The sequence below is a fragment of the Chlamydotis macqueenii genome, chromosome 9 (assembly GCF_036417535.1).
Source record: "Chlamydotis macqueenii isolate bChlMac1 chromosome 9, bChlMac1.mat, whole genome shotgun sequence".
NCBI classification, from domain to species: Eukaryota; Metazoa; Chordata; class Aves; order Otidiformes; family Otididae; genus Chlamydotis; species Chlamydotis macqueenii.
In genome coordinates this window covers 19,300,122-19,322,886 of record NC_141564.1, presented here as the reverse complement: position 1 = coordinate 19,322,886, position 22,765 = coordinate 19,300,122, and the positions used below count along the sequence as shown (strand labels likewise).

The 22,765-nt window shown below is 39.4% G+C and overlaps 2 protein-coding genes across 7 annotated transcripts in view; one reads left to right on the top strand and one right to left on the bottom strand.

Moving 5' to 3' along the window:
• Nucleotides 1-14,633, top strand: part of FXR1 (FMR1 autosomal homolog 1) — a 37,607-nt gene extending 22,974 nt beyond the window's left edge. Inside the window, exons 9-18 of one of the 6 annotated variants that reach the window (XM_086754887.1) lie at nt 3,453-3,531; nt 4,382-4,491; nt 5,425-5,511; nt 6,246-6,303; nt 6,385-6,453; nt 8,174-8,341; nt 9,025-9,225; nt 10,000-10,080; nt 12,605-12,696; nt 13,614-14,633. In XM_086754887.1, the coding sequence (XP_086611013.1) occupies nt 3,453-3,531; nt 4,382-4,491; nt 5,425-5,511; nt 6,246-6,303; nt 6,385-6,453; nt 8,174-8,341; nt 9,025-9,225; nt 10,000-10,080; nt 12,605-12,696; nt 13,614-13,784 (1,116 nt within the window). In that variant the 3' untranslated portion in view covers nt 13,785-14,633. Of the gene's footprint in view, nt 1-3,452; nt 3,532-4,381; nt 4,492-5,424; nt 5,512-6,245; nt 6,454-8,137; nt 8,342-9,024; nt 9,226-9,999; nt 10,081-10,337; nt 10,809-12,604; nt 12,697-13,613 lie in introns of those variants that run through there. The other 5 variants (XM_086754886.1, XM_086754884.1, XM_086754883.1 and 2 more) reach the window with 5 other exon arrangements.
• Nucleotides 14,634-15,981: 1,348 nt separating this feature from the next.
• On the bottom strand, nt 15,982-20,161 carry DNAJC19 (DnaJ heat shock protein family (Hsp40) member C19). Its single transcript, XM_086754889.1, has 6 exons — nt 20,056-20,161; nt 19,504-19,555; nt 19,146-19,219; nt 18,703-18,779; nt 17,756-17,826; nt 15,982-16,690 (listed from the first exon to the last, which is right to left on the bottom strand). The coding sequence occupies exons 1-6, from the start codon at nt 20,056-20,058 to the stop codon at nt 16,620-16,622; spliced, it is 348 nt and encodes a 115-aa protein (XP_086611015.1). The 5' UTR covers nt 20,059-20,161; the 3' UTR covers nt 15,982-16,619.
• Nucleotides 20,162-22,765: the final 2,604 nt, after the last annotated feature.

The window sequence follows — 22,765 nt, the reverse complement described above, 5'->3', positions numbered from 1 at the left end:
TCTTGTGCAATTCTTAACACTTGAGCTTCTTCCCTCTTACACCATTTTCTTTAAGATGCTTAACTGTGTGATAACTATTCCTTTGGATAGAAGGATAGCAAGATCCTGTCTATCCTGGCTTTTTGAGGAGACTGTTACTTCTTGTTTTCCCTTTGGAGAAAGAAAACTCGTTTTCCCTTTGGAGCTTTCATGGGCTCAATTCCATTTAAACTAGGAGAGTAATATGCCTTTTATTTTATTTCTTGAAAAAAATACTTGTATCGCAATGGAAAAAGCATTGTTCCCTGTCATGACTTAGGAGGGCTTTGTCCTTCTCTACATGGGATAAGGCATTTCAAATGGTTCCCACAGGTGGTTTTGTTTTTTCTGTTTGGGAAGGTCTAAAACAGCTACCAGGACTTTGGAGAGACTCTTGAAACCTTGTGTCAGAAACTGATACGAGACTCCTGAGACAGATCCACCATTTGTAATAAGAGTGCAGTCCACCAGCATGTAGCCACTAGATCTACATTTAGTGACTGTTAAAAAACATTTTCCCTAAAATCTACAGCCAGTAGACAGTGTTTGGCACTCTCATGTAGAACTCTCCTGCTGCAAGAGATATAATGCTGAGTTTAGAAGAATACACTACACTTAATCTTTCTTTTAAAGACTCTTCAGGTAACCTGGATGCCTCTTGCTTGTATGGGCTCCTATGTGAAGTAACCAAAGCACGAATGGGCGTGTAGACTGTCAGTCAAAGTTAGGAAGGTAGTTACTAGTAGAAAGATAGTTACTAATAACTGGAATTCTTTGAGGTCTTTAGTCCATGTCCACACTGATTTTTAGAGAGAGAAATTATTTTTCTTTTCCTTTTCTGGATTATTGACTATAAGGAATTGAGAACACGTTGTCCCAATCAACTTTATATGTTGTCGCGTGTTGGGGTGTGAATGAGTCATACAGGTTGTACTTCTGCAAAAACTGAGTGCTTGTGGCAAAGTGTAGATCTGCATATGGGTGCTCTGGAGATCTGCAGTTACAGGCAGTTGTTTATTTTCTCGTCCCGACTCTGCTTCTGTGAAAGCCATCACTGTTCTTTCATCTTTATTTGGGAGAGAATTGATAAAACATACCTTTGAGACAGAGCATTGTGAACACCTTAGTTGTGTCCTGTTTGCCAGATTTATTGAAGGTGAAAAATTGCTAATGTGTGTTGAAGTTTGTATCACTTTAGCAGCTGCTTTGAGTGTGCAGCACAGCCTCTGCTCCCTGTGATGACCTGTGTTCCATGCTTTATTGCTTGTTTCATTATCTTGAAATTCAATTTGCCCATGGTTTCTCATGCTATCATTTTTATTTCTACCAGAAGTAGAGGTTTATAAATTTTTTTGTTCTTCTAGGACTTCCCTAATTTGATTGAAAGATGCAGGAGCTGGTGGTACTTTTATTTCATGTGTTGCCAAAAAAAAATAATAGATTAAAGGGCTGAGGCATGAGTGTAAAATGGAAACTGCTCAAAAGCCATCATGACTGATTAGGTGCTGATATATGTTCCTTAATTCTACACTTTTGCTGTTGCTGATTTGTAGCTTTGTTTCATGTTTCAGCATGTGTATAGCCTCAATTAACTGTCAGTTAATTTCTGTTGTTTAATAATAAAGCTATAAGAGAGTGCTTATATGAGTTCTCCCTGCTAAGCAATGACACTGTCCTGTCTTGGAAAACATTGTAGGTGAACTATGGCCAGAAGTCAGCATTCTGGAAGGAGAGTGCCTTGGTTGTAATATTACTTGCAATGTAGAGGTGATACATTATTAGGACAGATTCCTTGGTGCTGTACATACTGTACACCGTTTTAGTGATCACTGTAAATTTCAGGTTGCACTAGTGTAGTTTGCCTGCAGTTACAGGAGAGAGTTTGTCCGAAGGTGCGTGTTAGTTATTCAGGCTTAGTTTCCTGTCAAGTATAAGACAGGAGATAAACAGAAGTAGAAGAATTTTTGTAGAGCAAATGTAAAACTCTCTACGTGTAGTTAGTTTGAACAGGCTTGGTGTGCTGTGTCTGTACACTCCCATGCCATCCTGCAGTGTTATTGCTCCTTTGAATCCCCGGTTTGCCTGACTGCTGTCAGATGCTCCTGTAGAGCACTGTGCTCTGACCGTGGCCTCCCAGCCTTTCCTCAGCGAGTCTCTTTCCTGAAGATACAAGTAGGTTGTGCGGTGGGCAAGCCTTGTCAGTGCGCGCACACCTAGAGGAGTAGCTACCGTGTTGCTCTGGCAGCGTTTATTCACTGAGGATCAATGCATGTTTGCAAACTGTGCTTGGTACTGAGACTTGGGTGCAGTATGGATCAGTCTCTTACAGCAAAGGTTCTGTGACTGACTTTTGTTGTTTTCTTTCTGTAGTCTTGAATAATGAGTAAGAGAACAAAAACTTTGTAGAAGAGAGAACTTCCTAGTGGCTGTTTTGTTTAGGCTGTTCTGAAAAATCAGTACACCTTTCTTATGGAGAAGGTGTAAAGCCAGTCACTGCTCACAGTGAGCCAGTGAAGTTCTATGGAGAGATTGCTCTTCAACCTTGGAACTGTCTTACCTTTATCAGGTGATGTAGTCTTTAGATACTATCGAGAGACAAGCAAATGTAAAATTAATTTTCTCCTTCCCCTTTTTTCCACGTGGCCCTTTGGGAAATATAGTAGTGTATTACACATTAAAAACTACATTCAAAATTGCAAAATAAACTTACATTGCTGGCTATATCGATGGTAGCACAGTTTCTGTGGAGAAAAAATGGATGCTTCCAAAGCGGTTTAGAGGAAATGCAGAGGTTAAACTACAGTTTGGCTTGCCCATCTAATGATAGCCCCTATAACTAGTCATTCACAGCGACATCAGGCAAAATGAGATGTGTTTTAAAGTTTCTCTTAACATAGCATTCTTGTGATCTGAAGTTTCTGTGAATGCTGGTAGGACATAATACAAATTTGTTTCTTTTTGGTACAGAAGCTTTGTGACAATTGTTATATTGGGGTTTTTTTGATAAATGGACTCTAGATTTAAAAATTGTGTCGTGATTGGGGGGGGGGGAATTAGCTGGTTTTTTTCCAATTAATGTCTACCAGAAAATGCTTCAAGATATACCTGTAAGATATTTTACGTCTGAGGTTTACTTGTCATAAATTGCAGATAATAGTTTAAACTATCTTAAAATAGCATAGAAAAAGTTGTTTTATTCATTACTGATGGTTTGCTCCTGAATTTTGTTTCTGGGCATTTTACTCAATTATTTATTTAACATTAAATTGAAAACTAGATCAATCTTATCTCTGTTCTTTTATTTTGGAAAATAATTTTGATGTTTAGGAAGGCTTGCAGCTGTTGGTACTAAGTTTTATTTTTAACGTACTACATTCACAAGTAAATACTTTGTCTTTTTTTTTTTTTTTTTTTTTTTTTAAATTCATTTCCAGACTGCTGATGCTGTAAAAAAGGCTAGAAGTTACTTGGAATTTGTGGAGGATTTTATTCAAGTTCCCAGAAATCTTGTTGGTATGTAATACTGCTAAAATTTGAGAACTCGGGAAAAGGGAATGTTATCAGTATGACTCTGCAAAGAAGGTTTAGATGCCAGTACAATATTTGATTTCTCCATTTAAGTAAAAGCAATTAATCTTTTAAAACTCTGTGTCAGGGAATTATTAAGAAATTACATAAGTTATTGTTGAATAATACTTTGTCAGGATTTTAACACAAAACGGTTTCATTAGACTTGTACTGTATAATTTAATGGTAATATTTGAAGTTCAGATTCTAGTAAAAGCATTATTTGATAAATTGACTACTCAGAAGTGCTGAAACTGAATTCCACAATTTAATATAGAAGTTCTCATGTTGCTGCTCCCTCCTGGGTTCAGGTTTGTTAGAGGTGGTGGTTGGATGGTGGTGCGCTGCTGTATAAATAAGCAGTGCTGCTCAGTCTGATCCTTTGTTAGAAATAGGCATTTTTCCGTGTTCCGGCTTTATGAAGGTATAGCTTCCCAAAACTTGTAAATGCATGTTATGGTAGCTTTCTGCAAAACTTTTGTGTCATTTTACTCTTAGTCTGGGTCTGTTTGAAACTTGTGTATAGTGATGATCTTCATCAGTCCTTACCGTTCTATGCATGTATATAAATATATATAGCTGAATTTTGGAAATTTTCAACTCTTTCTTCTGGCACAGTGTGGGCTTTTCTTTGATTTTTTCATACCTCTGTGAAGTAGGAGAAAACTTCAAAGTGAATGGTAAAGGAGAGTGAGGTGGTTGTTACAATTAGGTTAAACATAACTTAAAATATCAAGAAACCCATTAAAATATTTTTGCGCACTGGTGCAAAATTAACCATTCTTGCCCTCTGAAGGAAAAGTTATTGGAAAAAATGGAAAAGTGATTCAGGAGATTGTAGACAAGTCTGGAGTCGTCAGGGTGAGAATTGAAGGAGATAATGAAAATAAACTGCCCCGTGAAGATGTAAGTACTTTTATTCTTTCTTCCTATGATTAGGTTTTTATTCAACATGACTGGATTTGAAAATCTTTTAACAAAGAATGTGTAGGGAAATATATGCAGAGAGAGACTGGGGCGTGACTCAAATGAGTTAAAAGTGCTGCCTTACCGTGTCAGAGTGGGATCGTTGTTTCATCCCTACATTGTTACACAGTTTATAAATAAGTTGTGGCCTATGCGCCTTTTTTTTTTTTTTCTTTCCATGTCTGACCTTTAAGGCTTGTGATGTCCATGTTACAAAAAGTGCTGTTTGTGATTTGGGTAGTTCCTAGGGTAGATGCTTGTGGATTATTCAACAAAGCCAGTTTTATAACTTTTCTGAGGATATAGAGGGAACACTTGTTAAGGATTTTTCAGACTGGCATCTTGTAGTAAATTTTACATGAAACAAATCAAGAGATCTTTTTTTGCTACTGAAGTAAGACTTTTAATCTTTCTCCTATATGTATTTCAGCTGCAGAACTAATTTGAGTTTGACAGTGTTAGTGTTCACATATCTTAAATATTTGAGATCATAACATCAAATCTCCTAAAGGTGCTTCGTCTTGTAAAGTTGGTTTAATTAACAACTGGACACTTCTTGGTAAACTGTGCTTCTGCGCACCTACTGTGATAAACACACACAGTTGTGTTGTGTGGGGGGAATATAAACACTGTGTCAAGTAACCTCAACTGCCAGCATAGGTTGTTGGGAAAGCTGGACAGTATAAGCCCCTACCCTCACCCTGTTCTGAGCTGTTTCTAGTGCATCAGTGCAGCTTAAGATCCAATTACTGTGTGTGTGTGTTTAGCTCACTTCTGTAATTTAAACAGATTTTTTTAATAATTTAAAAAGAAAGCATTGTTTTGATGATAGTGGTGTTCTTGAAAGTAAGATCTGACATTTTGTTCCTGTAGGGAATGGTACCGTTTGTGTTTGTTGGTACTAAAGAAAGCATTGGAAATGTCCAAGTTCTTTTAGAGTACCACATCGCATATCTAAAGGTGAGTGTATTTTGGAAGAAAGAATCTGTAGAGGAAAGTTTGGTTGAAGTAACAGAACTTTTGAGCAACAACTTCAGTGGGATTTGCAGTTAATAAACTGTTCTGTGTATATCAGGATTTAAGGTTTGGTGCCTCGAACCCACCCTTGCCCACAGGTATTATGGAGGCCTTTAAATAAGTTATCACGGTTACTTGGTGCTGTTGGTGTTGGAAGGGCTGGACTGTAAAGAACACTGTTTTAAGTGGCATTTGGGATGTAATATGTAATCTTGTTTGTCTGTAGTAGTTCTGTTCTGAGGTTAATGCTCTGTTGGGGTAGGATAGGAATTTCTAATAGTAACACACAGGTACTGTGTGGTATTAGAGCAGTTGGCTTTGTATGGAGTTGTGGTGTTGACTTAACAGGAATAACGAATTTGAACCAGGTTACATTATCAGTTTGGTTTTTTTGTAATTTGACTAGATGATGTGTGGTGAAGCGTAGTTAAAAAAGGTAATAGTAATCTGAAAAACAGTCTTTCAGCATGGTGATTTAAGAGAGAGGTTTTGGATTTCTTCCCAAATTCAGAGATTGCAGAACTCATAGCTGAATTCTGTTATTTGCAGTCACCTTCGAGGTGGTGTTAACTCTCCTACAGGAATGCTAGTTTTTAAGCTGACTGGATGGACAATGGCATTTTGTGAGGGGAAAGAACGTTTCTTTATCAGCAATTCTTTTCTTTCCTTTTACGTAGGAGGTAGAACAACTAAGACTGGAAAGGCTCCAGATTGATGAACAATTGCGTCAGATTGGTATGGGTTTCAGACCTTCCTCTGCTAGAGTTCCTGAAAAAGAAAAGGGTTACACAACTGACGAGAGCACCCTCTCCTCAGTGCAAGGTTCCAGATCCTACAGCGGAAGAGGGAGAGGCCGCAGGGGCCCCAATTACACGTCTGGTTACGGTGAGTTTTCTTGAATATCCATTGGGTGAGTCCTTGGTATACTTTTGCATCCCTAACTGTCTTTGGGTTTCTCTGTGTTCGGCCTACTTGAGTGACAGTAGGGTTGAAAATTTAGGATGGTCATCTTATTTTTCACATAGCTCACAACACCTAAGTAGATTTACAGTCTTGTTGAAGTTAAGTTTTAAACTGGAAAAAATGAGCAAACTGAACTCTGGTAAGATCTTGTCCTTCAGCAGCAGTAGTTCCAGCATACAAAGCTAGGAAAGAGAAAGAGCTACAGATACTCTTGAGGAGATGCAAATAAAAAAAAAACAAACTGGAATTAGCATTGTCCTGCTTAAGGAAGAGAAAAATGCTTGTCTGTGATCATGGCCATTTTATGAATGTATTTTTGAAAAGTAAAGCAAAGTAATTTAAAATGGGGAGAGCACAAAATCCTGGGTGACTTTTTTTTTTTCTTTAATTTGATGAGGAACTCATTGGATTTGTTTCAGATGTAGTGAGATATTCTGATGTATTTTTAAATTAACAAGGAACTGCTATTGAGTTCCCTGGAGGTGTGCACATTCCCTTTTCATTCAGCAGCAGCTCCCCAAATGGAGACAGTCTGCATTTCAGTAGAGACTTATTTCACAAAGAAACATAGGTTCTTCAGTAAACATGGAAAAAAAATGTATTTATTCTATACAGTAAATTACTCTTGATAATCTACACGTAGCTTGCTTCTGTTAAAAAATCAGACAAGTTCTTCTTTTGGATTTTGTAGTCTGTCACTGACAAGCTTCCAGGATCATGCCATGTTGGTCAGGTTGATTCTGGTGATAATGCTAATGTTTGTAACTTTGTTTTTTACCCCATGAATTGTTTGACTAAACTATAGTGAAGGTGGTTCAGTTTGTTTATATACACACAGATGTTCATTTGGAAAACTTCATGGTTTGGTTTTTTATTTTTCACCCCACCCCAAAATGGCAGGACTTGCATGTTAGAACAATATGGATCAAAACATCTTTATTTCAGAATGGTTAGCAGGGAGAGCTCCTGGATGCTTAAAATAAATAGCAGGTGTTGAATTTTGAGGTAGTAAAAAGCTGTGTGGGTCTGGTTAGCTCAGAGACAGTGGGATATTATGGATGCTATTTAATATAAACAGTTAAATTGTTCCAGCAGCATTGCAGCGGCCAGAAGAGGTTGCTTAGCAACAGCCATCAGCTATAAGGTGGCAAAGTTGTCCTTGGGAATTTCAGAGAAGCTGTGTAGAAACTGCACCAAATGCCTGTGGTGTATACACAAAGAGAGGGAATGCTGTTTAATCCTTGGTTTAGCCGTGTACATGCGTTACGGTTCTGGTAATCTCTGAGCCCTTATTTCTCATGTTACTACAAGCAAACTTAGGTTGAGAATCTTAGAAACATAGATCGCTTATGCTCTAGTTATATTTTATGTGCTATGTTTTTATATATGAGTATATATAATATAAAAGTATATATATAGTTACATACTTTTTGAAGTATATGTTAATAAATCTATGTAATTTTTATATTTATACATTTTGTGTGCGTATATAAAACCTATGTATATATCCAGCCATGCTGGCTGGAAGAGTTCTGTGAGAATCTGAAACCAGAATATAACCCAAATTTCATATTAATTTCCAATTTTCTTTTCCCTCTTGTACAAGGTACAAACTCTGAGCTCTCTAATCCCTCTGAAACAGAATCTGAGAGAAAAGATGAACTTAGTGACTGGTCCTTGGCAGGAGAAGACGACAGAGAAAGCAGACATCAACGTGACAATAGACGACGTCCTGGAGGACGAGGACGTAGTGTATCTGGAGGTCGTGGGCGTGGTGGGCCTCGTGGTGGCAAGTCATCCATTAGCTCTGGTACTGTGTTTCAAATGTATTTGGAATTTAGTTTTTGTTCTTGGAAATTTTCTGTATAACTGTTCACTATTTTAAAATACTCCATTTTTACATTATAATCTTAATACATTGGGATTTTAGTAAAGTTGTGTGATACCTTCTTGTATCCACTGTGGTGTTGGATTTTTTTTGTTTATCTTCTGCTCACAGTGATCTTCATTTCCTTGACAAACATAACAATGATATTATCCAAGTTTATAAGTCTTTGGCACGGTCCCTGTGGCTGCCTTTTCAGTTAAGCTTTCGTTTAGATACAGAATGAGAGAAGAAATCATAGAGCAGAAGTTGTCTTATGTTGTCTCAGAATTTGACTGTGCTGATTTGTAGTTCTTCAGTAGTGTCAAAAGTACCATGCTGCTATGAAGTGAAAGGTGTATTTCACACATTTAGTAGTTTTGAGTAAAAATTCTCTAAATGTCACCTTGGAAATCTTTATGATGAAATAATACAAGTGTCTGTTGCGGTGCCTCAGAATATTTACTGTTGGATTAGAATCGGAAAGGAACCAGTATGAAATTATAAATACCGTAGTTTTTCATAAGGTTGCTTTAGATTTTGAAACTTTCAAACACAGATGTAAGTCAGCCTGGAAATTAACTTATTTGTAACTACAGTATCTGAGATGAAAACTTTTGTTTGTTTAGTGCTTAAAGATCCGGACAGCAACCCTTACAGCTTGCTTGATAACACCGAGTCGGACCAGACGGTGGATACCGATGCTAGTGAGTCTCACCACAGTAGTAACCGTCGCAGGAGGTCGCGCCGGCGAAGGACTGATGAAGATGCTGTTCTTATGGATGGAATGACAGAGTCTGATACAGCTTCTGTTAATGAGAATGGTTTAGGTATGTAAACATTTGGATGGTAGTCCCTGAACAAGCTAAGAAAAAATGTGCTGTCCATGTAAGTGTAGTGAAACACGTGTTCATTTTTGTTAGTGACGAGTCATTGTTCTGTTAAAGGTTGCTGTCTGATTAAAGACTTCCTTCATGGCTATGCCATGAAATCTGCTGTTCAATGAGCTCCACCAATATTTTCATGTGCCTCTTTTTTTGTAAAACTGTCTGATGAGATACCAAAGACTATAACTTGTTATTTCCCATTAGTACTGCTCTTTTGATAGAAACAGTGCTGTTGGACCAGCGTTCTGTTTTCTCCTTGGTAATCTCAGTCTCAGTGTAGGGAAGCTACTTAAGTAGCTGTGAATTTGTCTCTACTCAGCTTCTGCTTAAGTACTTCCTCTCAGTAAATTCTCTTGATACTCACTGGGACAAGAATACAATCTGTTGCTTTATAATGTAGGAAAAACCCTCTTCTTTCATGGGTTATCTGGCTAAAATCTGATATACGGTTACTTATTTAATAAATGAAATCTGAGGTCATTAAGCATATGCCTAAATGTTTTAATGAGCCAAGAGCAAAAAAGAAAAAAGTAAAATTTAGCTTTTGCATTATTGTGTATGCTTTCAGTATAAAATTATGTTTTTCTTTCAGCCTGTCTTATTTAGCCTGTCTCTTTTAACAGAAGCCATTTTAAATGCCCCATGCTGAAACTGCTGAAGAATTTATTTATTTATTTTATCATCAGAAATAGTTCATGGTAAACTTTGCAATTGCAGATGATAGTGACAAAAAACCCCAGCGACGCAATCGTAGCCGCAGGCGTCGCTTCAGGGGTCAGGCAGAAGATAGACAGCCAGGTAATTCGAGTGGAGCTGTGGGTAATCGCAGGTCAAAAGCATGAGAGAATGTTGTGTCTGCTGTTTTACATATAGCTGCATAATATAAAAAGGTTACTCAATAACTAATAAGACTACTAGATAAAGATGAAAGATGTTTCTTCTACTAGGAGAACTTATAAAAGTTCTTAATCTGCCTAATGAAACTAATTTATGATGTCTAACTTTTTGCTTGGACATATGTATGAGTTACGCTGCTGATCCAATTCTCATTGAAGTCAATAGCCAAACTGCTGTTGAGTTCAGTGGTCCAGGGTCCAGACAAACCAGAACGTTCATGATCTGCACTCACTGGCACCTGTGCACTTGCACCGAATGTGACACAACCTTTTCAGCACTGGCTGAGAGGCCGAGAGTTGGCATGGCAGGATGCGGGTGCCCTGGCAGAGCACTGTGAGGGAGCTCACGTGGGATCTGCCAGTCCTGTGCCTGCTACTATCAGTCCTCGGCTTTTGTGGATATTTGTAAGTCATCTGCAAATTGAGGGTGGGAAGGAGGAGGAATTTAAATGAAATTGCATGTTTCTGATTTTTTTGTTGTTGTGGCTTGTTGCATTTCTTTTGTGTGTACTAACACTTGAAATGTTAAAGGTGAACTAGCTAATTTTCAATATAATGCCCTAATTAGAAAATGCTTGTACCTACATGGCTTAAGGTAGTAACAGAAGGTCTTCTAGATTGACAGGTTCAAAATTTCACCCATATTTGTCTTATATCTGTGGTGCTCATACAACATTTGATTAAGACAAAAAAAAAATTGTTGCATTACACTAAAACCTAGGGGAAGGAAAAAAAAAACACTCCACCCCCTTAGAAAAACCACACCCAAAGTAACCCATTGCTTCTCAACATTCTAGTTTTATAACAGTGATAGGATTTTATAAAGGGGCAGAAAAAGTAAAAATGGATTTCAGCTTTTACTTCTAAAAAACTAATTTCAGACAACAACATAGAGATGTTAGTCATCTCTACAAAAGCTATGGTATTTTTCTTTGAAATCTTAAGTATTCCAAGAACAAACTAACATTTTCCAAACAGGACTTCTGTTTTCTTCCTCTTGATGTCTTTGTTCAAGATACCATTTTCAGTTTGCATAATAAATATTTTTAAATACAATACTAAGAGCATTGGTAGTTATACCATCTTTGTGAAAAATGTTTTAACAACTTAATCTCTTCATAAATACTTAGTAAGTGTATAGTGAGTGAAATTGGGACAGAAGGAACTCCCCCTCCCTTAAATGCTAACAATGTTCTTCAGTCATGTAGTTGTATTATTTGATTTACATTGCTGTATGTTTGGGTTCCTAGTACATCCATGAATATTAAGACTCGGTGTCTTACACTGTGTGCATAAAACATGCTTCATCTTGACATTAGAAGAGCTGGGTGCAGAACCTCACTTTGAAAGAAATAATTCTCCTTGTGCAAAAAACTCACTTGGTCTTGACAGTTATGCAAGGAGCCAGCTGTAAGAAGTCCCATTACTGTAACAGAAAATTAATGTGCTGTACTTCCTATTCTGACATAGGTTTCATGCACAGTCATTCCTAAATCCAGAAAAATAGTTCACCTGAATGCATGGCATACTGAATAGAATTGACTGTACTGTTCTGTAGGTAATGCTTGCCAACTCTCATATGCTTTAGCTCATCAAAGATAGAAGTGTATATTTAAATTTGTAGTACTATGTGTTCTAAAGATAGAATTGACTCTCAATTGGTGTGGTTACAAGAGGGCAGGATAAGACAAACCCAGGCTACAAGAACATGTGCTGAGGTGGTGAGAAGAAGAGAGGCCAGAAAACCCCTGGCCGGCATCCCGTAAGTGTAGCGGTAGCAGTGCAGACACGGCCGTCCTGCCTTCAAGCAGGGGCTTGCTCGTACAGAGCCGCTCCGAGCGCCTGCACACACACCGTGATTAATGCAGCCACTCACGAGCCAGAATGAACTGTGGATTGCATTTTGAATACCAGGAGGAGGGAGAGTTCTCTTGCCAGTTGCTTCATGAAGTAAGAAAGATTTGAATGCTGCTTTATCGTAAGTGATACCATGCTCTGAACTTCCCCCAACTCTTTGCATATTTTAACTTACCTTCATTTAATCAGTGTGCAATTCTTCACTACTCAAGACTGTAAAACCCCAGTGCCAAACAGTCTGTAGTTTAAAGAGCCTGCAGTCTGATTTCTTTAAACTCAGTACAGAAAGCCCCTATTTTCCAATCAAATTTACAATTGGACCAAAATTACTATTTTATTAATGTTAAGGTTCCACCTTCAGATCATCATGCTACCACTGATTTTAGTAAAAATTTTATTTAACAACAAACAAATTGATCCTTGCTATGCAGTTGATACCTGTAAGTGTGAAGGCCTTTTGTGAGATGTCTCCCAGTTATAGCATTAACTTGCACAGAAAAGACATATGAAGCTTAATGCTAAGTTTTACTTCTGATGTAAGCATCACTGTAATTTCTTTCCTTGAACAGTAACAGTAGCTGATTATATATCACGAGCTGAATCGCAAAGTAGACAGAGAAACCCTCCAAAGGAGACACTAGCCAAAACCAAGAAAGAAACGGTAAGATTTTTTTTGTTAACGCATGTTTCCTTTTTTCCTCTTTCCTCACAACAGAACAGTAAAGGAGTGCTTCATTTAGATCATGCTTATTTGACTACAAATGCATTTGAGTTCAAGAATAAATCATTACAAGCAAAAATGCCCCAGAGTAAGCAGAACTGACATTGCAGACTTTAGTGACCAGTGTAAATATTATACTTAGTAATGTAGCATTACATAATAAAATGTGAAAATGATCCATGGATGAGTCTTGAGAATTAATCTGTAAAACACTTAATAAGTAGAGGATATTAGGTAGTGTGTCTAGTGACATTGTACAAGCTATTTTAGAAAGAATTCATGTTAGAAAGATTCTAGAGTTGAGATCTGTTCCACTTAAAGGATCAGAGTGGCAATTGGTATTTAAAAAAAAAAAAAAAAAAACAAAACCCAACCACCAAAACCACACTATCCAGTGGTTAAAGCAGAATATTCAGAATAAAGCAGAATTCCTTTACTTCTAATGTAACATATAACTTGCCAACATGTGTTATGTCTGAGTTTAGTAAAATAAGAAAGATCCACTGCTATATAGTTAACAATCATCTTGCTATAGACTTTGAAAGGAGTGTAAAACTGAACTTTTCAATTAACTTCTTTATTGGCGTAGACAAACTGAAGTTGTGAAGTAAAACACTGGGTATGCTGGGGGTGTGCTGTCTCAGGGTTACTTAGGCACGATTTCCTCAGAAGTGCCTGATACAGAAGCATTCTGTAAATGACAAGGTAAGTAGCGGATGCTGTAAATGATCAGGTGCTGGCACAGGCAGACGAGGTGTGTCCTGTTGCAGAGCTGCTCTGTGAGCTGGACAGAATTAGATTACGCTCTGTATATTTTTACAGAATTGTTAATATTACCCTGTCTCTGGTTTTGCAAGGCAAAAGATGCGATTGATGAAAACAGCCCTTCTGAAAAGGCAGTGAATGGTCCTGCTACACCTGCTGGGGATGAGCCTTCTAAACTACAGCACAGTCCTGATGAGAAGAAAGTTACTGTTCAAGAGGATGGAAATAATCAGGAAGAAGCAGTGCTGAATGGTGTTTCATAAACTGAAGTTCCTAGTTTACAGTTCTCTTACATTACATTTAAAATAGTGCTTGTATAAGCTTGCCAAAGATAGAATATGGATCGCCAGTCTTGACACCGCACTTTCAGTTCCTCCATTTTGGAATACAGAAAGGGGAGGGATCCTGAAGAAATCATATGTTAAACATACTTTGACACCTACTGTGTTATAAATATATCATCAGATGTGCCTTGAGATAGTATATGTAACATTTAAATAAACAAAATTGCTGGCTATAGGAAATGTTATTTTGTTTTCAAAATATGGCAAAGATGTGAGGGGGATCCCTAACATAATACTCTTTATGAAAGCATTAGCTGCTTTTGTTACATTTTTAATAATATGCAACCACTTCTTCACCTGAGGAATACTAGAAAGAAATGCAGTCTAAAATATTTTGCACTGAAATGTAATTTCTCCATTAGTTTAGTCTGGAAACTGGTCTGTTTTAATACATGTTTTTTAAATGCTGTATGTAGAGGAAAAATCTGCAGACCACTGGAATACATTTGTTAAATTCTCATAATCTGCAGGGATACTGGGTGACATTGGCAGTGACTGTTCTACATTGAGGCTTTGTTTGGTTTATTTATTAAACTGTACAGTATTTAAAAATCAAACATAGCTTTAGTTAACACTAAGCTGAATTAGTCATGTCCATTAAGACATAACCTGAACTACTGAAAAGATCAATTTCCAGAAAGTTTATTCTGTATAAACTACATATGTTAGTCCTTAGTAGAGTATTTTTATTTTTGTTTTGGTTGTTTGATGTGCAATATGTTTTTTTTTGTATGCTGGTAGTAAAAGAAAATAAACTTTGATCTTCCATCTGTTGACTGTTTCTATCAGAAATTTAAATTACTATTGACTTTAAGGTTTTCAAGCTGTTAACTTTAACAATTGAAACCTACTTGCAAAGCAGCTTGAACCGTTAACTCTTTCATAAGAGTTTTCTAACATGCTAATCTTCCATTCTTTAAGGTGATGATATAAAACATCAGTTAACAAGTCTAAAACCAGACTTACCTTGGAGAATCTGACTAACATATATAGGAATTAATGCAGATGCTGTTTTTGATGGAGAAGTTAGGCACATAACACACTAACCCATCTTTTCAGGCACATAAGCAAAGGCAATCAAGCAGGAAACACAGGTGTGGAAAAACATGGGTAGCAAAGAGGTGCTCTAAGAACTCAGAGCAAATGGGTAGTGCTGAAGTTGCACTGACTTAAAAGAAAAAAAAATTGTCTTACCTGATTTCATCAGAACTGAGTAAGGACAAAAATGAGTCTCCTGAACCTCCTCTCACCCCAGCTGCTCTGCCTGCTACAGCTGCAGTGCTGTACCCGCTGCGGCTGGGTATGTATTGCATTTAAGGAGACGCGCAGTTTTTAATACAAGGTAAGTGTTGATGCTCAGGACAGAGCAAGCAGCTACAAAAGTGGAGAAAATTTTTAAAATACACAAGAACAGACCTATGTTTAAAAAGTATTATTTGGCAGGGAAAAACTTAAGTACAATACCATTCTGCATGTGGCTTGAAATACACATGCTCTGGAACTGCTGCATGGCAATGTTCCAGCTGTTCTGGGTTTTTTTTTTTATTCCACTTTAAATTCTGTAGTAAAGCAAAGTTGTCCCTCCCTGTCTCTATAGTTTCTAAACATTTTTCATGTCATACACCTGTTACTGATGTGATCCTCTCTTGTGCAGGCATAGAACTCTTCTTTACTGGTGTCCTGGTACTACCCACTAAATAGCCTAAGACTACTCTGCAGAAATGCAGCCATAGAGCAGCCAGTGTTCACAGGGGATTTAGGACAGCTTGCACTACAAGTAGAGGCTGAGTAGTTCTGGAGAAGAGAAAGTTCTGAGAGCCATTGTATTTGTGAGCAGACGAGTGTTAACCCTTACCGGGGCTGTAGAGCAGTTCCACTGTATTGCAGAAAGATGGGCAAGATTCTTAAGAGTATGACAGAACTCTGTCCCTAATTCAGGTACTTACAAAGACAGCTGCTGGTCTGCGTTAGGCTTTGTGCAGCAGAGTAAATCCAGCTCAGGTATCTTCAGTGGTCTACTATGTAAAGAGTTCCTGTCTCCTAATTACCACAAATGCAAACCTTATTATGGGATTTCTAACTTTGTTGTGTAAAACAATGTATAGGACTACAGTACTTACTGATATTACAGATCTGAAATTTATTAAATGCTATAAAAATCCACTAAAAACAAAGTTACTGAAAAAAATCCAGACCCATCAGTAACACTTAAGCAGCTCAACCAACCTTGTTTTTCGCAAGGCAAAGACAACTGAGTAAGTTTTCCTACACTTTATTTCAGAAACAATCGCATATCTGTCCCAATTCTTCCCATTAAACAAATCCTCTTGATTTTATTTTTTCCCCACCCACCTCCCCAAACCAGTTCATCATGTGAAATTTGGCATATGAAAGAATAGCAGCATGAATTTAAACACAGCTAGTTTAACAAAAATTAGGTAACAGCATGTAAGCCTACCTGTATCTGGTAGCGTGCACTGGCCAAACCAAGTTATTTCTCTTTTACACTGAAAATCTTTCTGAGTGGCAGATTGTGCTGCTTAATAAAGAACAGCTATGAAAAAAACTTCAAGCCTCACTCCCTCACACATTTTGCCAAAAACTGACTAAGAAGTGCATGGGGATGGAAGAACCTCCCTGGATTCACGTATCCAGCTTCATTTATAAAGTCAAAGACTGACATTAGAACTTTTCTTAAGCCGTTTATCAAAAATAATAATTTGCATGGACAAACCCTCTGATTTTCTCTCTCATTTATTTTTTAGCTTGGTCTTCCAGTAAATCTTTAGCTTCATTGATTTTGGCTGCTACATATGGAGAACCACCTAAAAGAAAAATAACCTCATATCACATCAGATGAATGCAATATTTTATTTGTGTTGTTAATAATGCCACAGTACACAGGAAGGAAAAGCTAAGCATATGGTCTGAAAATTACGCAAGTGAAAGAAAAACTGCATTATGACTGGAGCCATGTCACTGCAGCTAAATGTGCAGACAGCTCATTCCTGTTGTTTCGTTGCTTTTAGTTTACTGGTGTGGTTTTTGTCTCCAGTTTTATCAGTCATAAATGAACTGGTCACTAATGACTTAGCCCAAAGTCTGTAAATACAGAAGTGCTAAACTAACAAGTCTGCAGCTGAAGCCCTCGTCCGAGGCCAGCATATGAACTGCTGCTGTACCCATGGACTAGCTCCGATTTTAAACATGACACACCACTGACTTAGGAAGATACGGAAACAAAATCCACAAATGCAAATGCACTGACACTGTAACTGACCGTGAGGTGCAAAGATTTGTAGTGTGTATTTGTAGCATGTGTACCGTTTACTAGTACTAGAATTACTCTATTGAAGTTTAATTTAACTTATTTAGGTCACATAAAGCAGGCAAAATGCTCCTAGCAGTCTTTTAGGTTCTGCATATATTCAATAAAGTTAATTTCAGAGTTAACTTCCGCTAGATATTATATATAAAAGCTGTATCCCAAGGATTATTTTTGTATTTTGGTGCACAAAAGTAATGGCTGTTCAACAGTCACTTCAAAGGAAGCCATTTTACCTTTTAAGTGAGGATTAAAAAGTTAAAAACGCCAAAATTAAGGTGATTTTAAATATCATTTTAACAAATCAGATTTTAACTTAATACGTACAGAAAACAGAGCAAGTAACAAGCTGACCTACTGAATCTGCTTGCTTTAGAGCATTTAAACACAAAAATATGCTCAAAACCCATCAGGATTAAGGCACTCTAAAATTTGTTTTCACTCAGTTTTCTAGGTTTTTTTAGTAGCTGAGGTAGTCATACATCAGTCACTTATTCCCTACACAGTTCTGTTAATCTGTGTTAAAAATATGTATTAATTAACCAATGTGACTTCATTTGCTTACCTTTATCTGGATGATTCAGAAGCATGATCCGTCTATGAGCTTCTCTAATTTTACTTCTGTTCGCTGTAGGGCTTTAAAAGAGAGAGAAAAAACTGACTGATGGGAACCTGATAAAATCCCTCAGACTTTTAAAAGCTGTCTTAGAACAAGCAAGCACTCTATCTTATCCATAACTCCTTGGCTTACGTGTATGTTTTTCTTTCCCTATTATTGATGTGTAGCCTAGAAAGAGTTTCCAAGGTTTTTCCAAAACTCTGTGTGCTGAAGAAGACAAGCGATAGCAGTCTAGTACGGGGTCACTCACACAGTTCAAAACAAACAGAACTGTATTGTAACACTTTTACTGGGACAACCTCCTAAAGGCTGGAGATACAAAATAAAATAAAATTTGCTCTTGATTTATTTAAAACTAACAAACAAGAAACTGTTCATATACAAACTTCACAGCTGGAAGTTGCCTTCAAGCAGAAGTGATTATTACTCTGTATCTTATTAGATAAATTTGTGTATTTGGTGGTAAGTCTCCAAGTTTTGGCAGGGACAGCTGCCACACTCACACCTAAGGTACTCTAGAGTAAATGATGAATTTACCCCACGTGCAAGCAGTGGGTTTGTAGCACCTTCACGCTGCATTCATCTGAAATTCACCAGCAGCGACAGGAACCAGAAACAAACACCACAACTGTCTTCTCCATACTGAGTAAACCCCAGGGCTTCCTGAAAACGGCGTATTTACTCAGATCTGTATGTGGCAAAGAATCCCAAATAAGTACAAAAAGTCCTGAAAGGCCACTTCATATTTCCTGACTCAGCAGTGACATTCCCAGGGAAGCTGGGCACAGGCCAGTCTCAAGCACCAAGAATGAGATCCTTTTCAAACCAGGCCAGCAGCGAGGTAACACCGTAGCCTCCTTTTTACCCTTTATTTCTAATAAACTTCCTTTTACCTTATTCCTAGTATTAAAGCTGCTTCTCGTTTAGTCATTTTGGGTTCAAATCCACCTCTGTAATAACCACTGAAGGCCTGAAAGAGAAAATTTGTTAAAAGCCACTAATCTTTAACTTTATCAGATAAAACAGCTCATTATTGCTTTAGTAGCTGCTGAGCTTTTAGTCTGTAAGAATACTGCGAAGCCTTTTTTGCACTTGTAAAAACAAATTCAGTTAAAGTAGAGTACCATCACGTAAATGGGTACTTAAACTTGCCAAAACAAGTTCTCTGTTAGCCAACCACCACCAGAATTGCTGAGATTAATTCTGTTATTACTGACAAAGTTATGTCTAGTATTAGAAGAAAATATAGCAATGCTATACAGAGACAATTGTCTGTAGTTATTTCACCAAGTAAACTTTTAAATAAAACGGTGCTATTGATAAAACAAAAACTTACAGGTTTTGGTAGATTCTGAAGTGCTTGTTTTACTTGTGGCTCCATTTGCTTCATGGCTTTTAGTGCATAGCGACCTTAAAGAAACCGTTGTTGAACAAAGCTAAGTATGAAGTTTCGTAAAGATTTAGCAATTCAGTGCAACTGGTAACTGGTGGATTAGAACATGGAATAAACTTTTTGGAGACATCAAAAAGTAAGAACTTTGATATATTGTATAATTACAGTCATGGTTCTCATTACAGGCTCTCCCAAAAGAGTGCCCTGTATCAGCTATTAAACTACCTTGAAATTCATCAGTACCGAAGCAGGCAATGACAAGTACACCTGGGTGCTCAGTGTCTTCCCATCATCTACAGACCTGCAAATCCAGCCGCTGCTATGGTCAGGCCAACCGCCACCATTGTACTGGCCTACACAGGGAAGACACAAAGTATTTGTTTACTAAAGGAAAAGAAAAAAGCCCGCCCGGGCCATCTTTACCGAAGGTCAGACTAGTACAGACTTTGAAAACAGCACGCCTGGGGGAAAGCAGCCATAATACGATGCACCTGGGCTACGCTGCTCTGGCGCGGCACAGCTGCTGCTGGCGGTGGGGGTCGGGCGCGCCTGGAGAGGCGGGACCCCCCCAGCTGTGGGGCAGGAGGCGGCCCCGTCCCGCCCGGCAGCCCCGCTCTAAGCCCGCAGGCACCGGGGCCGAGGCACGAGCCAACGGCCGCACCGCGGCCTGCGCGGGGCAGCGCCCTCCCTGCGCGGCCCAGGGTCACTGGGGCCCTCGGGGCACCACGGCCGGGCCAAGGACAAGCCGAGCCCCTGGGCCCAGGGAAGGATTTGGGACGTGCTGGCCCAGGCGTAAGCGCCCTCCGGCTCCTACGGCGAGACCCGCCGGGCCCAGGCCCCCCACCGCACTCACCATGGCCGCCCCGGCCCCCTCCCCGGCTACCGCCGGGCCCAGCTCGCGGAGCGCCGCGGCTCGCCGCACGGCACCGACCGCAAAGCTGCCACCGACTGCCGTAAAGCGGCGGGGGCGGGGAGCGAGCTGCGGGCACCGCCCCGGGACAGGGCGCGGCGGGGCCGCCGAGCGGGGTGCGCGCTCGCGGGGGCGCTGCCTGCGGGGGGAGGGGGCGCGGGAGCGCGTACCCTGAGCCGGGCCTGGGGCGGCTGGGAGCGGCGGCGGCAGCGAGGGGGTCGCACGGAGACGAGCTGTGCGAGGGGTCAGCCCTGCGCCGAAGGGAAGGAGCGGTGTTTTAGAAAAAGTCGTTTTTCCCGGCCGCGCTGCGGGACCGGGCGCCGGCCGCCCAGGGGGATGTCAGGCGCTGCTTGCAGGTGGACAAGCTCCGTTACGTGGTTGCTGTGAGGGGGAATGGCAGGCCTGGCACTGCTGTTTGGGTAGCACGAGTAACAGCGTGCGGGCTGCGGGAAGGACGGGGTGCTGGGCGTCTTGTCCACACCCTGCCTTGGCCAAGAGAGGTTGGATCGGATGATCCTTGAGCTCCCTTCCAACCTGGGATTCTGGGATTCAGGGATCCGTTAATAACGCAGTGTCGTAGCAGTGCCCGTCTGTGCGTAGTTCTAGTCTGAAGTCACGGCTTTGGAAACTGACTAAGGCGGCAGCGAGACCTTTGCCCCTAAGGCACTGCTTCATGTTGGTCCCAGCTCAAAGCTCCGAGTGCTACAGCCTGAGTGATATTTAGTTTGCGGGAGTGGAAAGCTTTAGTGTCATCCTCTGTGCTTGTAGAGCGTGTCAGTGTCCTCCTGGGCTCCTGGAGGACGTGGGGACGGAAGGCAGCTAGCGTTTGGTTGCTCGAGGCCTGGGGCTCACAAGCCCTCACGTGAGCAGTTTAGTAGGAGAGCTGATCGTTGGCTAAGCAGCTTGTAATGTTGCTGGCTCTTGCAGTGGAAGATAGGATTTTTCCTTTCCACTGTATAGTTTCTGCAAGTACTGTGTTCACTTTGAATATGTCGTAATTTCAGTTTGAGCTGGAATTTTTTTTTTTTCACTAAAATTTCAAGTGCCTCATTGAATGTCTTCTGTCTACCTCTGTTTGGAGGTAGACTCCTGGCTCTTTCCTTCCTTGTCACCCAGATAACACTGCAAGAAAATACCCTGCTGCACTTTAAAGAGGATAGAAGAAAGGTTTTGGTTAAGGCACTTAACCAAACACTTGTTGTAGAAGTGTTTCATGAGATGGAAACAAAAGGAAGTGTTTATGTTTGATAAAGGAATCAAACCCATTCATTGTGGAGCACAAGGCCCCTGACAGCCTCTAAGACCTTTTCAAATACGGAAAGGGGAGCTAGGAAGTGGAAAACAACTAGATGTTTGTTTTAGGCGGGAAGAAAAAAGTCTGTAGAGATATATGGGTCTGGTAGCTAACTAGAGTTTCTTCATACGTAGAAGAGGATTTGGTTTGAAGATGGTTTCCTATTATTATCTATATATAGGTTGTGTTCTCCAGAAGCTAATTGTCTAGGTGACCCTCTTGGCAAGTGGTATTTTAAGTCTTGCTAAATCCTGAAAGTTGATTTTGTACAGGTTCTGTACATAAATATTTATCTTGTGCTTGTTATACAACAGGTAGCTTTGTGGTTTTTAAGCCTTGGTTCCTCACGCTGCTACAGCTGGACCTTTTTGGCCGTGTTGGTGGCCATATAGACACAGGGGCACAATGCTGAAATAGTAGTTACGACTGCTGATTTATAGGAAGCAGGAATCAGGCATCATGAGGAATATTAGAATCAAACAAAACCAGAAAATGCAGAAAACCTCATGGAACAAGATTTCTTTTTTTTTTTTTTCCCCTACAAATAAAGTTGGAAGTGACTTCTTTTGCCATAAGAATTTCAATTTGTTTAGAAATCAAAATTCTGTTCTATTTGCCTGCTTACTTCGTTTTATGTTCTTCTGGATCTTCTGTCACTCAGCCTTGCGGTGGTGTATGGAAGGTCATTCACGGGAAAATTAATAATCTGTTATGGGCTCAAATGAAATAGATGCACTACAGTTTTTATGCCTTCTGCAGAAGGTCTGCTTTTGAAATCAGGAGGAAGGCAAAATTGTTGAGTGTTTAAGAAACAGACTCTCAGTAGGAGTACGAAACCTTTTATTTTGCCTACTGTGTTTTGTAAATTGCTCCCTTCCTATTTTCCAGAGAAACACTGAAGCTTTTTAGTTTCTTCCATCAAGGGTTTTATCCTACTGATATCTTCAGGTTTTCCACTCTGGGGTTAAAATACCTTATGATAGAAGATTATTTTTCTTTTGGAAGCTTTATCTTACTGGACTATCCAAAGCAGCTAGTGTGTAGTACATAAGAAAACCAGATCTGCAGAAATCTGACAGTACTTTCTCTTAACTGTATCTTCCACAAACTGAACAGAAGGTGAAATGGATGGTTGTGCTTTCAGAAGTTTTGTGATGTACGTGTTAAATGCCTATATAAGACTGTTAAACATCTGTTGAAGTGAAAATCAGAGTTATATTTTGTCATGTGCACAGACAGACGGATCTTACATTGCTTGTTCCTGTATGTGCAGTGGCTGAACTACCAGGCTGTTAAAAGCTTGCAGACTTTCACCTTGGAGCACCAAAATAGAGAATCTCTTAAGCACTTTTAAGCAAA

Bases quoted from the DNA above. Each gene is read 5' to 3' on its own strand.
- DNAJC19 (XM_086754889.1), bottom strand. The intron at 17,827-18,702 runs GTAAAAGGAAGT...TCTCTTTTAAAG, and splicing joins GCTTTAATACTAGGAATAAG to CCCTACAGCGAACAGAAGTA. The intron at 16,691-17,755 runs GTAAGCAAATGA...TTTTTCTTTTAG, and splicing joins TCTGAATCATCCAGATAAAG to GTGGTTCTCCATATGTAGCA.